The sequence below is a fragment of the Pleurodeles waltl genome, chromosome 6 (genome assembly GCF_031143425.1).
Source record: "Pleurodeles waltl isolate 20211129_DDA chromosome 6, aPleWal1.hap1.20221129, whole genome shotgun sequence".
NCBI lineage: Eukaryota > Metazoa > Chordata > Amphibia > Caudata > Salamandridae > Pleurodeles > Pleurodeles waltl.
In genome coordinates, this window is record NC_090445.1 from 142,000,065 (window position 1) to 142,015,720 (window position 15,656).

The 15,656-nt window shown below is 42.3% G+C and overlaps 1 protein-coding gene across 1 annotated transcript; it reads right to left on the reverse strand.

Moving 5' to 3' along the window:
• Nucleotides 1-1,292: 1,292 nt before the first annotated feature.
• Nucleotides 1,293-13,559, reverse strand: LOC138299393 (keratin, type I cytoskeletal 47 kDa-like). The gene is made up of 8 exons (XM_069237620.1): nt 13,040-13,559; nt 10,793-10,875; nt 8,606-8,762; nt 7,970-8,131; nt 7,762-7,887; nt 6,650-6,867; nt 3,599-3,735; nt 1,293-1,917 (listed from the first exon to the last, which is right to left on the reverse strand). Exons 1-8 carry the CDS (start codon nt 13,517-13,519, stop codon nt 1,826-1,828), a joined length of 1,455 nt encoding a protein of 484 aa, XP_069093721.1. The 5' UTR covers nt 13,520-13,559; the 3' UTR covers nt 1,293-1,825.
• Nucleotides 13,560-15,656: the final 2,097 nt, after the last annotated feature.

Below are 15,656 nucleotides of genomic sequence, written 5' to 3' on the forward strand. Positions count from 1 at the left end.
CCTAGACTTAATCAGACATCAAAGGCTGTTGTTTCAATCATACGCCAATGAAACAGCTTCAAATCTATGTAAGTGACAAGATGAATGTTGGACATGTGCAAAAATGAGGAGCCGGATAAAAGCCAGTTCGTTGTTTCAGCCTAAAAGCAAACTTTCCAAAGCTATCATTAGCTGTACTTCACCTGAACTACTTGGTTAGGCTCCCAAGCCTAAGTACAATGTAAAGATCTTGGGGAGGAAATATGGCAGTGAATTGGAAATTAAAGCCAAGGCTGGTGATATTTATTTTCACCCCCTCTCAATGTTGGCAGATTATGGTCAGTTCCATGGTCAGTTCATTATGCAATCAGCAACTTTGCACAGAGATTAGAATTGTTCGTTTCTCACCAATTACTGCATCCTCACATTTGTTCCTAGGTAACTTTGGCAGGTCAGGTCTGCCAAAATTAACCAGGGTGCTAAGGTACAAAATTCTGCATGTCATTCTCAATTTTCAGTGGAGAAACGCATAATTAGAGGTAATTATCTCATCTGGTAAGAACTGAACTCCGAGGAAATGGTTTTCACCTGGTGCGATCATTACCTCAAACTCAACCTGGCCACTCATTATGAGGGCCTTTGCAACGATCTGTGTATGACATAAAATCTGGTGACAAGACTATTCCTAGATCTACATATTTTTTTTTATAACAATCCGTAGTAGCATTTATTTACACCAGCTACAAACGGAGGGCAATCAATTTCAAAATCCTGTCTTAGCCCAAAAAATGCTAGAAAAGCAGGGGCTGGGTGATATGACTCCCAAGATTCACTCTGTAGTCCACGCCAGACAACTGCACTCGATGAAAAAATGCAGTATTTGTCATTAAGTGCCATGAATAAAGAAATAGGGATTTTCTCTTATGTAGGTCTCAGATACTGGAATACCTTTCCAGCAGGTATTAGTCAGGAGACCCACTATCTCAGATTCCACTCTAAGATTAAGTCCCTCCTTTTAAATGAATTGTTAACTTAGTGAACACTTAACACTTTCCTGCTCGTACACTGTAATGCAGATCAGCCCAAAGGGACACAATTTATATTGTGTGCTATATAAATGTATCCCAAGCATCCATCCATTTATTTATACCTCATATCAAATCATCCTATGTCCATATAGCTCTTTCTGCCTCTGGAATTAGCTTTTCTGTAAATGTGCAACTTGGTTCATTGGCAAAGAAGTTCTGAAGTAAATAAATCGCTGAAGCCTGGAAATAAGATAGTTGAAGCAAAAACAAATGAACCAAAAGACGTTTTGTACCTTGCATCAAAGAGAAGGTTTATTGAATTGAACAAACAAGCAAGCATGTTTAAAAAGGAGACTGTTCCCACAAGCTGAAAAATAAAAGTTCAATAGCGGGTTGAAAAGGAACCACACAGCAAAAGTTTCCAGATGGAAGGTTCCTGTACTCTCTTTCACAATATATTCCAGTGAAAGTAATGCATTGATGTCACTATGGTGTCATTTGATAATACATTCGACAGTAAGTATGTGTGATTCATTGTAAAACTTAGTGACATCCATGAACTGAGCACCCTCTGTTGCGGCAGAGGCTCGAAAACTGTGATGTCACAAGCTCTAGGATGCTCTTTTTCAAGGTGAAAATTGAAAATAGCTCTTTTATTGAGAGAGTTGTACCCAGGGGCTCTACAGTAAGCAGGTGGATGAAGTGCCAAGCAGTCCAGAAAGCGTATGATAATTCTGACGTTCTCTCTTCTCTGGAATCGTTTTCTCACATGTTCCGTTGGCTGGGTCTGCAACCTTCAGATCCTCATTCAACATTCATTAGTTTTCATGTACCTGTCTTTTCGTACTGACGGACCTGCCATCAACTAAGCCCTCTGCAATCGTTCTGAACCCTGTTGCCCTGGCAGACTCTGAAAAACAAAAAATGGAGCAAATTAGAGCGGTTCAATCGGAAATACAGCAAGCGACCATAGTATACGGCACCACAGGGATTTGAATCCGACATCCAGGAGGGTTTGCTACCGATATGTTAAGGGGACTCAGCCCTGCTACCAGTGGTTGGCTTTATGTACTGTATTAATTAGGCATAGGTGAAATGCAAATTACGGCAGTGACATTCCCAGATTTTGTGCTATGTGAAATTCCCAAAATTTCCTAAAAGTTTGTATTATGAGATTTTGTGTATTTCTTTCCTGCACTCACTAAATAGTACAGAACATCTTGTGTGGCTTCTTTACTTGAGAATAGAGCCCAGACATGGGTCCTGTTCACACTGTGCTACTGGAACCAAGCTATACCTGGCTGATGAGCATAAGCGGTCCTAGGTTACTTGCCTTCCAGGTCAGGGCCTGCCAGTTTGGGCTTGACTGTTCCAATTGGAACCGGTTCAAGATTGATTTGCTTATGGCTGGGTCCAAACTGTGGAGGCATGGTGTGGAAAATAACGATGAATTGGGATGCTGCACCAAGTAATTGCCAGTAACTAAGATTAATTCAAGCATCCTGTTCATCACTATTTGTACACCCCATCACTGGAGTGGCACACATGCTACAGGTCAGAAAAGAGGTAGGTATATAGATTTGTATATGGACCTACGCACTAACTTTAGAAGGGAGTTCAGTAGGTTCAGATTATAGAATTGCACTGCCTGACTCATAATGAGGGCTAAGGTGTTTTACTGGGAGCTTAAAGAGTGCCTTTGAGGTTCAGGGCTCTAACACACTTGGCTACACTTGATATGGAATTTCACTTTTGACTAGGCAGTGCCTCCATTAGTATGACGCCTGTCGTACCAAGGTGGCCTCCCACCAAATCCCCCATGTGTGGAAGCTCATTCCCTTTCCAGACATTCAGAGCCTGGAACCATATCCCATACAGGAAGAACAGTTCTGCAACTATCATCTTTCACTAATTCACATACCACAACATTGGTTAGGTCGACCATCTGGGGAGTTCTCAGGGCCTCAGTAAGAAGTAGGAAAGCGCTATCCACTAAGGTAGATTTGGAAAAACTTGCTCACTTCATTTGCATACTATTATAAAGCTTAGTATAATTTTAATTCAGAGATAAACATATTGTTTTGCACCTGAAAACCTGGACAGAAGTTTAGTTGAAACCAGCAAAATACAGAGAAAATAGTGTAATGATGGTCCTTTTTCAGTAATTTGGTACCATCCGTAGGTGATGCCCTCAAGACTGTTGCCTTACCTTGCCTTGTTGATAACCTGGACGTGTCAATATGGAGGAAAGAACTTACTGATAGAATGCAAGATCAGTATTACAAAGCACCAATCTGAGCATGAATCGAAATCACGCGCCATAAGATATATTGTTGCACAGGGCATCTGGAACAGATTGACCTGCAAGACAGTACTGTAATATCCTAATAATGTAAACAGTATATACCACGAGAAAAATTAACAAAAATATCTAAAAAAAAAAAGATAACCACCACACTTCTGAATCTAATCCAGCGCTGTGACTGTTATGTCAGAGACTGTGAAGGGTGCAAGTGATGAGGTCAGAGCCTGTTTATTATGTCAATGGGGTACAAGTGTGTAGGCATTGGACATCACAAGAAAGCATTTACCTTTAGAAGAGAAACCAGTGCCAGTGCCTCTGTCATACCCGCTGCTGCCACTAAAACTGCTGCGTCCTCCTGAACTGTATTCTTGAGGGTCATAGCCAGAGCCTGACTGATGTTTAGTTTGCGGGATCTGTGAGGACCTGTATCCAGAAACACAATGAATTATATTATCCTTAGTAAAGAGCCTTTTAGATTGGCTCTTGTACAGTGTCTCTCTTAAGGACAGAAGGAATGACAAATTTCATAACAACGAGTAATGGCAAAAAACTCAAATGTTCTTGCAATGCCAGTGACATGTACAAAACACTTGAACACTTCCATGACATTAAAATACCTTCATACAACATCTCAAAGTACGCATCTTTTATATGTTTAGAAATGCAAATATAATGAAATTGAATACGTCCTTAGCAAAGCTTCAAATCCCTTGCCATCTATGTCACTTTATAAACTCACTCCTTGAGCAACGTGCACTGTTAGGTATAATTTAAAACGATCTCTCAAAAACTGCTTTATTTTAGCCAATAGTTTTGCACCTGAAATGCTTTGTTGACCTCACTGAAGACCCTAATGGCCTCCAATCTATGGAAAGTGAATGCCCTATGTCTGGTCATACTCATTATCTTATGGAGCATCATCAGGCAAAATACAGCAGCAAGGCTACTGCTCCACATCCAAAAATTCACAGCCATCAGCAACCACCTTAACAATTTACTTTGGTTCTCTGTGTACATGCACATAGGGCCATCAGCAACCACCTAAACAATTTACATTGGTTCCCAGTGCATAAGCACATAGGGCCATCAGCAACCACCTAAACAATTTACATTGATTCCCAGTGCATAAGCACATAGGGCCATAAGCACATCACTACCGTTGCATCACTTTTTGTGAAGCTCTTGTGGCACAATGCCCTGCGCCGTATCTACAAGGTGGCATTAAGCCCCATTAGAAGGATAAAGCCACCTTCTAAATACAGCCCTTCACACGCAGCACTTTGCATGAAAGGGGCATGCAATGGGTGTTGATGTGGACGGGCCACAGCAACACCCATGCATTTTTACCCTGCCCTAGATTTAAGATTTTTTGTAAACCTAAGGCAGTGCCAAAAGTTAACGCCACCTCAGGGATGGCATTAGAGTGGCGCAACAAGGAGAACTGCTTTCATTTCTCCTCATTTTTTGCTCTTTCTATGGGTGCTGCAGGATGCAATTTGCCATTTAAGATTGTTTTTGTGCTGGACGGTGTCCCTTCCGGCAGAAAAACAATCTCATCCTCAACGCAGCCATCCTTCCAGCATAGCGCGAGGGTGGGCGTGTTGGTACTCCTCAGCAAATTGATCGCTGACACGGATGGAACACCGGAGTGCGCCGTATTCTAGCAAATACGGTGCGCCCCTGCGTTTCGAAAATGATGGTGAGCGGCGTTGTCAAATTTGGCGCAGTGCCTCACAGTGCCATTTTCTAGTAAATCTAACCCATAATGTTTAAGGCAGTCCGCCTAATGTACAAAAGCCTGACAAATATAGGGCCAAGCCAGAAAGAAGCACCATCAGCCGCTGAGCCTTTTTCATTTCTCCACACTTCATCTTCTTACAATACCAGAAGCAAGCACTCTAGACAAGGTGAAAGAGCTTTCTTTTATCTATCAGCTAAGATGAGGAACTCCCTCCCTCTGCAGATGAGGGTAACCCTAAATCACAATATTTTCAGGAAACAACACCTAGCTCTTTCCGCCTCATATTCTTGTCTCGCTGGCTCCCGTAGGCTATAATCCTTTTTCAATGCCAACACATCCTTTGGGTAGTTGTTCCGCCCTTTGGGTAGTTGGTCCTTCGTAAGAAATTGACATTATTATTTTTTTTACTCACCTACGAGCCCTCTAGTAAAGATTTAAACCCGAATTAGAGTTTGAAAGGTTGGTTACTCCATCACAATTGTGACGTATATTTCGTCCGCCTCATTAAAAGTGCATTATGTCCTATGGGACTTGTAATGAGACAGACAGGATATCCATACGTTTGTGACGGAGTACCTATCTGCCAAACTATACATCAGGCCATTGCACCTTATCCATTTTCTTGGAACTAGGGACACCTTAACAACCGTGGCCTGATTTCGATTTTCACTTTGCATACCCCATCCCACGCACCAGAAAATCATATTGTCATGCTTAACAATGAACACAGCTACATTGATGCTCAAGTAAGCATCCTCCCAAGAAATATAAAAGATGAGACGTGGCAGTCATTTCCACATCCCACTGACTTTTATAGTCCCCGATGAGGATTTACTAACATTTAACACTTGATTTAGCACGACCCAGGTTGTTTAAAATGTCTTAAAAAGCAGCAACCATTAACTCGTAAGCGCAAAAATGATTTTGTGGGAAAGGATGACAACACACTCCCAAATTGTGCTGTGCTACAGACCACCTACTTCTCAACTACCTATGTAGAGGGAATGTAACAGAGTGGGGACAGCACAAAGCACCCACAGGTTTTCATTAAAAGCACCATCTACTAAAGTAGGACAAACTGACTTTGCATGAAATCCAATTCCCAGCTGAAACCAGGCACAAACAATGGACAAGAAGAATAGTGCATGATATTCCTACATGTTACATATGTAATTTTGCATTTTACACAGCACACACTATGCGAGTACCCTTTACTTTAGATGTATGCTGATGAGTGTAACTCGAGGACACATCTCAAACAAAGTAACACGAGCTGAAATTAGCACCATAGAGCAATGCCTAACGTAGCTCTAAAAGGGCTTTTTAGCACAGACGACGACATCACCAGTGCACATCTTTTTATAAATTTTCTGCTGTGCAATTTTATTGTACACACAACAAGGCCCTACAGAATTTCATACAATTGTGTGCGGACATGCACATAGTTTAGGGGATTAGGTCTTTATCCTCTTTAGTCTCCTGCTGACTGCCTTGTGACTCTACACATGCTACTCTACTGTGAGATCTTACCACATAGTGTGCCTTGCTAAGGGTAGGGAAGGAATTCATTAATGGAGCTTGGTGCCATCTGCTTACCCGCCTGAGCCTTCGAGAAGACGCTGGTAGGTCGCAATCTCCTGCTCCAGCCGACTCTTGATGTCCAGGAGTTGGTTGTACTCATCACTCTGGTGCTCTGTCTGTTCCCTGAGCTCGACAAGCTGCTCCTCTATGATGCTGATCTTGCCTTGCAGCTCTGCCAGCTGAGAGCAATAGCCTCCCTCTGTCTCGGCCAAATTACTTTCCAAAGAACTTTTCTGTTTGATCAACAAAAACGCCACGGATAGTAAGAAGAGGGCAAACCTTTTGAGCAAACACGTCTACAAACATTGCTTTTTGGGTTCATGCATCTCATGGTCAAGGGATCTCATTCTGACTCAACCTTTTGCACAAGCTGTTTATTGCGTAATGAATTGTCAATCAGTTGTTTAGTGACGACTATTCTGTGAATTTGATTTGAATTATTGTTTTATTTGACCCTGTATGGACATTCAATATGCAATTTTGGGGACCGTCGCATGGTAGTGATCCAACACCCATCCAACCATAGAGTAAGGTGAACGGAACCTAATCTAGAAACGGGAAAAGATCCAACAAGAAGAAGCCAGAACACTGGGAAAGGTATAGAGCACTATGATCTAAAATAGCATAAGAATTGAGGACAAGGGTTTGAACAAATATGGGCTGGTTGTTCTTACATTCACTATTCTTCTAAGCACACTGGGCAGACTTTACCCAGGTATAATGTTACACCATTACGGTGCGATATTCCACATGGGAAAAGGTTATTCTCGGGGTTGGAGGGAATTCCAGGACATCGATACCCTATAAAATTTTAGAACAACCAAAAGTCTGAGAGTTTGTGGATATTTGCGGAATTTTCCCCAACCAGTTCCAGATTTGGAAATGACTGTAGATGTAGTTCTGTCAAAGGCAGGAGTGAGACATTCTTGTAGAGAGTTAGGAAATGAGTAGTGGCCCCCTCCAAAATAGGCGGAAGAACATTTTCTCTTTGGAGAAAAAAAAATGTGCAATTGCATAAATCATTATTTTGATTACATAATTAGCAACAAATTCATATTATGTTTTCAAACAACACTTTTAGGGTTCCTATCAGTGAGGTGCCTTCTGAGACGTGAACTTTTTCTTACCATTGCCAGTTGTGCCTGCAGCTCTATCTCCAGTGATTGCAAGGTCCGTCGCAGTTCTGACACCATGATCTTGCTGGATTGCACCTCCTCCGCTCCTGTTGATATCTGTTGTTTCAGCTCAGCGCTCTGAAAGACAAATGAGGATGTATTGATGGGGTCTTCTCTAATTTGTTTCAATCATCAGCATAGTGGGAAGAGGAGTCCTCACTCGTTGGTTGAATTCTTCTTCGGCCCGCCTGCGGTTCTCCTCTGCCAGTTTTTCATATTGCTCTCTTGTCTTGGTTAGGAGGGCGAGAAGGTTTATGCCTGGAGCAGCATGCATCTCGACAGTGACGTCTCCTTGACTATCACTTTGGTGACCCTTCATCTCCTGCAAAGAGAAAGTAAGACAAGGACACTTCATTTTAAAGTAGTTTGCAAGCAAAAGATGTAAAACATGGAAGATCAAGAATAGAATGTGGGTTATGTGAAAAAACGTCTTGTTTGTAGTACTATAATTTTAAATTGTCACTTGACCACTAACTAATGTGCATCATGCTAGTGTAAACCAAGCACTTTACAACAAGAGTATCCGATGTGGATCTATGATTAATGCTAGATTTGCAGCATATCTTAATAACACAAATTAGCATACAGTGAATCTAAATAGTCAGCAGCTATCCTGTAAATCTGGCATGGACTCAGTCCTAATGCACCACCACTGGACAATGCTGGTCTATAGTACATGTAAACATTCAGTGCCTTTCATCAGCCTCTAAAAGATTGGTTCTGAATATTATTGCACTATGGTTTATCCCATAGTCATCACTTCCAAGACCATCTGAAACACTTTGCTATCTCTTACTTCCTCGTGGTTCTTCTTGAGAGCTGCTAGCTCACTATTCAGGTTTTCCACCTCCGACTCCAGGTCAGATTTGGCCAGGGTCAGCTCGTCCAGGACCCGACGCAGTCCATTGATGTTAGTCTCCACACTCTGGCGAAGCATCAGCTCATTCTCATACCTAGGAACATGGTAATGAAAGCCTTAGGTCTTTTAATAATACGTGTTCTACCTATTATTGTATCTTTTGTCTGATCACAGTTATAGTAGTGGTAAAGATACATGTGGTGCAGCAAGCCTTACTCATCCCAGCCCAACCCAGTGTCACCTACGATAGAATACACTTAGAACGAGCCTTAGTGGAAGTGATCGGAACAATCATTGAATGTCTTTTGGGGCAGAAAATCTTAAGACTTTCTCAAGGAACAGTTTATAAACCTTCATTCTGAGTTGCCCCTTAGTCTGTAATAAGCCAGACGCAGATGTTACCGGGTGAATAGTGAATTCCGATGGATTCTGTAATTTCTTGTAGGAATTACCTCAGATGTTTGTAGGGATAAATTTGCCAGGTGAAACCATGAGGACTTTTTCCCGGGTATTCTCTCAGCATTTGAGAATGGCATAGGGAAATACTAATTTTAGATGATTCACTATTATAGAGGGTATCACTCACAATATGGGGGTAATTTTTCATCCACGAATTACTAATAAGCATGGTTACGTAGATTACATGAGTGCCAGTACTGTTTTACACCAACATTTTTTTCAATTAGAAAGTATTTTCATTATCTTGATTGCACTGTTGCTCTGGCATCTGTACCAACATTGGGTCGAACGAATGATTGTGTGAACACTGGTCAGTGATTTAAAAAGTTGTTTTGCGCTTTTCAGGTACCGCAAACTTCGGTGCCAGATTTCATCAGCACAATCCAATCTATTTAATCTAGAAATATTAGTGCAGTGCACCCAGTGCAGACAGCCCTGGGTCGCTTCCTCCCTGCTAAAGTTATCTCCATTCCACCTTTTCTTTGAAGTGCAGGACATGTAAAGCTCCCTAGTTGCCATGTTGCAGCAAATAATCCCTTAAACATGCTGCACTTTAAGGAAGTATGGGCCACATGTACCAAGAAAGGATTTTGCGAATCGGAAATTGCGAGATCGTCACATGCAGAATGGTGTCTCAGACACCTTCTGTATATCGCAAAGGGGTCTCAAAGACCCACCTCATTAATATTAATGAGGTGGGTCGCAATTTGCGACCCCCTTGCGATTCCCTGCACTCACAGGGATGGTGGCCTGCTGGAGACAGCAGACCTTCATGTCTGTGACTGCTTTTTCAATAAAGCAGTTTCTTTTTTTTTGTATTGCAGCCCGTTTTCCTTAAAGGAAAACGTGTTGCAATACAAAATAAAAAATGAAACCATTTGGTTTTGGTTTTTCAGGGTAGGCAGTGGTCCATTGGACCACTGCCTGCTCTGAAAAAATATTTTGGCCGACATTCACAAAGGGGAAGGGGTCCCATGGGACCCACTTGACATGGGTGCTAACTGCAAATTGATTTGCAACCGCGTTCGCGGTCACAAAGCAATTCTGCATCGCGGTGCGAATCGCATATAGGAAGGGAACACCCCTTCCTATTTTCGAGTCACATTCCCATTTTGCGAGTCGGTACCGACTCGCAAAATGGGAATGTGCATCGCGGTGCCCGTTTTACATGGCGCAAACTGCGAATTTCGCAGTTTGCGCCTTGCAAAACGGTTTGTACATCTGGCCCCAAGTTATGTAATGTGACATGAAAGCCTTTTTGCTCGGAGTGCACATTTTGGAGGCGAGCTCCCATGGACCCCTAGTCTGGTGATGTCACCAGCAGTTTAAACTGTGTTAAAGAAATAGGCATTTTGCCAGACATTAAACTACTCTCTTTCAGTATGTCAGGCGTTTATCACTCAAGAGAGATCAGCTAAAACGAACAGTGCTCACTTCATTAGGAACAGTATCAGTAAAGTGAAGGATTTAATGCTCAAGAGAGACGCCTGAAAAAAAAAACCTGTACTGCCCCCGAGAAACATGGCTGCCAGCGAGTGAGTTATTGGCTATTAGGGTCAAGGGTGTGCGAGGAGGCATCGGTGTTCCTTGTACATCCAGACTGCGTGAGTTGTAAGTGAGCTGAGATGAACCACGTGTAATACACCACTACTCCGTTTTACTCACTTGAGTTTGAAGTCATCAGCAGCCAGTCGTGCATTATCGAGCTGCAGGACGATGCTGGCATTGGCCACTTGGGCAGCTACGATCTGCATAAATCAAGACGACATAATGAAGAGTTAAGGTCTACGTGTGCATATAATATTACCTTTAACAGGGGCTGCAAATTGGGCCATCTTATTCATAATGGGGATTACAAGGTTACATTTGCGGCTGCCTAAGTGGTGTCCTCCATATATGTGAGTGATGAGCCACTGAGCAAGCCTACTGCTTAAAGTGCCGAATGTCAATCTAAAATAGAAACAGAAAAGAACTGCATCTCAACACTTTATCAGTTTGCCCCATCATGGTTTCATGGGTAGTGAAATTTGCCAAAAGACAGAATATAACTCCATTTGGGTCCATTCTACTTCACATGAATTCCACAGTCTAGTTCTCTTTTAGAAATCATATTTCATGTTTCTGCCATTGTAAATATTTGCTGCCGTCTGCAGTGAGTACGTTTGGCTCTGTGTTAAACTTTGTAAACACTGATTTCTGACTAATTCCTCTGCTGCTCATCACCTGGAAAGGTTTACGAAATTCGCATATTAAATGCAGCTCAAAAGTTCTGTAGCCGACATTGGGACTTCCTTGGTGAGTTGGGAATGGAAAATAGCAACCACAGAAGGAATTTTGTTTTACGATTTATTAAATGCAAACTGGATTAGTCAAGCTGATTTTGAAGCAAAACTGCTGATATTAGTTTACATTAATGTTGTACTTCAAAGCAATTAAATTTATTATTTAGATTGCAATTGCATGTGTGTGAACAAGTTTACTTTCCAAGACTGCTACTAACTAAAGCAGTCTGATTGCAAAAAGGCAAGTTGAGTTGCTTAAGAAGGTCTGCTGTCCAGACAGTCTGGGTTTGATGAAAACAAGTTCTTTTCTGGGTCACTTTTGAAGTTTCCGATGTCACAATCCACATTCCGGTGCACCAAGGTGCTGCGAGAACAGTTCACTCAGAGATAACTACCTACGAGCCCTGGATTGGGAACAAAATACTTGTTTAACCTGAGATTAAAATTCCGCAGAAACTGCAAGAAACATCAAGAAACAATGTATGTCTTGATGGGTTGCATTTGGTCTCCCTAATTAGTCATGTCTGAGCGAATGGGAGATGTTCTTACTTTAGCCCTATAATGCAAATGTTAATTTTCAACAAGGAAAACATTGTTTGAGCCTTTGCACGTTGGTAAGTGAGGCTGTTTAAGAAGCTGTTCTGCAGTATGATCTGGCATCTAGGGAAACCGATAAGCGACAAGATCAGAGAAGAAAACGTAGTGTACAGAATATGATTATCATCTGGTCATTTTCAGAAAATGTTTAGAAAATGGCTGGAACTCTGGCTGGCAAAATTATCATTTTGTCTGTTGCATTTTATGAGCAGATGCTGAGACAGAGTAGAAATGGGAAAAATACTCTAACATCTCCTACTGTGGTTTGTCCTTCCTTTGCTTCAAATGTGCCTTTTCGTATTTCCCATGCCAGAAATAACTTGATGTTTACTCCCTTAACTTATATCAATCATCATACTTTTCTTTTTATGCTATTTTCTGCATAGAAGTGTTTATTAATTGATTGTTGTGTATGGTTTGCTAGACCATTTAGTAACAATCGATTTCATGACGTATGCTTAAGAGAGGAAAGAGTATACAAATATTAGACCACTGCCAACATCTCCATAGATTTGTTTTCAAACTTTGTGATATACATTTTACATGCTTTCTAGAACTCAGATAAAATTAGGAGGTTTTAACCTGCAATCATAAGAAAAACGTTAGTGAGTAAATGTTTAGGGCATGATTTTAGGACAGGTACAGGGTGCCACAGAGTGGAACTCAGGTGTGTTTGGGAGGTTACCAATAAGGTGGGGCACACAGATGGCAGCTATCTTTGAACTAATTGCACGTGTTATAGTCAGTTGTTTATGTTTGTACCTTCTTTTACACGTCCGTGTCTCTGTGAAGAATATTATTAATGTTATGGTGTTCAGTTTTTATAAATTGGTTAGGTTAGAAATAGAAAACAGTGAGAACAGAAGTATATAGAGAGACATACGGAAGAACTTGGATTAGACAAACTCCGAAAGATGGAGTGGAAGAAAAAGAAGTACCTTCATTTCCCACAGAGAAAATTTAGGAATTATTTCTGCCTGGTGAGATGACTGTCTAAAACAAGAAATCAATTGAACTGGGAAAGATACTTCACCTTAGCTTGCAGATCTGCTATTTGTTTGAAATATTTGCTGTAGTCCTTTTCTCCAGGAGCTGGTCGGTGCAGCGCATACCACTCCTTGATTTTACGCTCAAGTTCGGCGTTGGCATCCTCCAGTTTCCTGACTTTGTCCAGGTAGGTAGCCAGGCGGTCGTTGAGGTTCTGCATGGTCTCCTTCTCCCCGGCAGAGAGAAGGCCCTCACTATGTCCTTGACTAGCATGACTCCATTGGTCCTCCTTGACAGCCTGACCCCAATGGCCCCCATGGTCACTTCCAACAACACCACCACCAACAAAGCTACCTACTGCACCACCAGCCAAGCCACTTCCAGCACCACCAACAAAGCTGCCACCCACATAGCCCCCAAAAGATCCACCAGCATGACTACCCTGACTAGAACCCTGTCTACCACTAGTTTTCTGAGAAGAAACACTACTAGAGGACACCCCCCCAAAACCGCGGAGACTTGCCATGCTGTACTATTGCAGATGCACCAGCTCAAGAAAGGCAGCAGAGTTGGTGACTGACTGCTGGGGAAATGGCTGCTCCTTATATACAAATTAGAGAGGGAGTGCCTGCTCACTATGTAATGTTTCCCATATCAGTATGCAGCATTTGCCAGATTATCTCTCGCTCATTAAAAGATCAATTATAGCCATTATTAATCATAGTATTTCTTCCCGATGTTCGCCCCTGCCCCAGGCCTGTTTGGTGTTCCAGGACCTGAGAAAGGCGGGGAGCAGGATCCTTTTCAGGACACTGTACTCCTGTGCCCCCTTTCTGCAGCCTCCAATCTTTCTCCATGTCCAGGCAGGTCAGGGTGACTAGATTTAGACACCAAATACCAGGACACGCCACAGACATAAAACAGTGCTACTAACAAACATAGCATTCGAAGATTAAATGCAACTTGACACCGGTATCGTCTTTGTTATTGAAGCTGCTTCCTTATGAGTTGATTAGGAACTCTCAAAAGGAAGTACCTTTGGAGTTCCCTGTATTCGTGCACAACACTACCTACCTTTCTGTGCTTAGTCAACTATCTCCGAGAGCTGGGACATAAAGTATGTTTGCAGAAATTGCCGGGAAGGACCACAAAAAATCGGAGCTGTCCCAACAGGGGCGTAACTTTGGGAGGGGGGGGTGGGTAGGGAATGTTTGAGTGTTACACCACCCTAAAAAACATTTCGGTTGTAAATAGTTGGGCACAACTGCTTTTGGTCAGATTTGGTGAAGTGTCTGTGAAATTACAGCTGAGATTTTTACATACACATTGACAACGGACACACCACACCCGCTCGCTCTCTTGTCTGTATTGAAGGTTTTAAAAATGTTGGTTAGTTTGAAAAGTATTGTGTCTAGCAACACACACTGCTACACAAGCTTCCCATGTTATGCCTGTTTGTTAGGAAATTTGAGTGCCACCCGACAATCTAACTGACCAAGCTATGTCCCTGTGTCCCAGCAGTGCCGAAATGTCGACAACCTAAGGCAGGTAGGGTAGGGTCTGTGATGGTAGGTAGAGTGTGCTGTTATTAATGACCAGGCGGCCGCCACTCATGGTGGTTCACCCCCCTGCAGATTGGTACATCTCGCACAATTGTTTGAGCTTGGTTATACATTCAAAATTAAGAGTTAACAATAACAACAATGCCTACCCCAGCCTACGAACAATCATACGCTGCTTTGCATATCATAGTCGCATTTCGGGATCTGCAAACTTTCAGCATGAACGACCAAGGGCCCTGCCCTCCCCTTGAAATTTAGATTGGAATGAACGCCACTCCCTTCCTGCCCTGATTCTAGGAGTCCCTCGTCACCGTATTATAAGTGGGTCGTATGTTGCTTACATTGGCCTAGTTATCCACACCGGACCCACTCTGGTGCTGGACCTCAGTTCCCCTGGTTGATCAGTGCCCGCATCCATCATCCAGTTAAAAAAACAACCTGAAACCAGTGGCCATCGTGGATTTCCTCAATTTTGCCTATGTGACTTCATTTAGAGGATGTACGTTCTTGAGGGGACATCTGCAAAGGATTAGTAGTGACCTTCAGAACACCTAACAACCAAAGTCCCTAGACTATCCCCCGTGCTATAGTGCTTGATCCATAATATTCAATACACTGCCCCAATAGAAGTGACCCAAACCGTGGTGTATTCAATATAAGTATTAGCACTTAGCAGACTCACTCACTCAGTCAGATAGATGATGGCAACTCAAGGCTAAGATAGTTCCAAATCCATTTTCACCACATTTGGCTGGATGTAGCAGAGTACTGCGTACAACAGCACAACGCATATCCTCTCACGAATTGGATGACTAATTAATCTGTCCAATAGACTGAGCACTTGCAGCACTGAAGCATAGGGTCAGACAGTTCAGTGGACTAATGCAGCTATTGCAGGATCTTGTTTTTGACCTAATGGGCAATGGTCCAAACTCCAGTAGGACTACTCAACTTTTATGCTTCAAAATTAACAAAAACAAGTACTATTGAGGAGGGCAAGAAGAAACCTGTGTTATCTTACAATTAGATCGAGGTACTGCTTGGCGTCCATGCGTATTCTAGACATATGCATATTATATGACATTGTGGGCATAGTGCCGA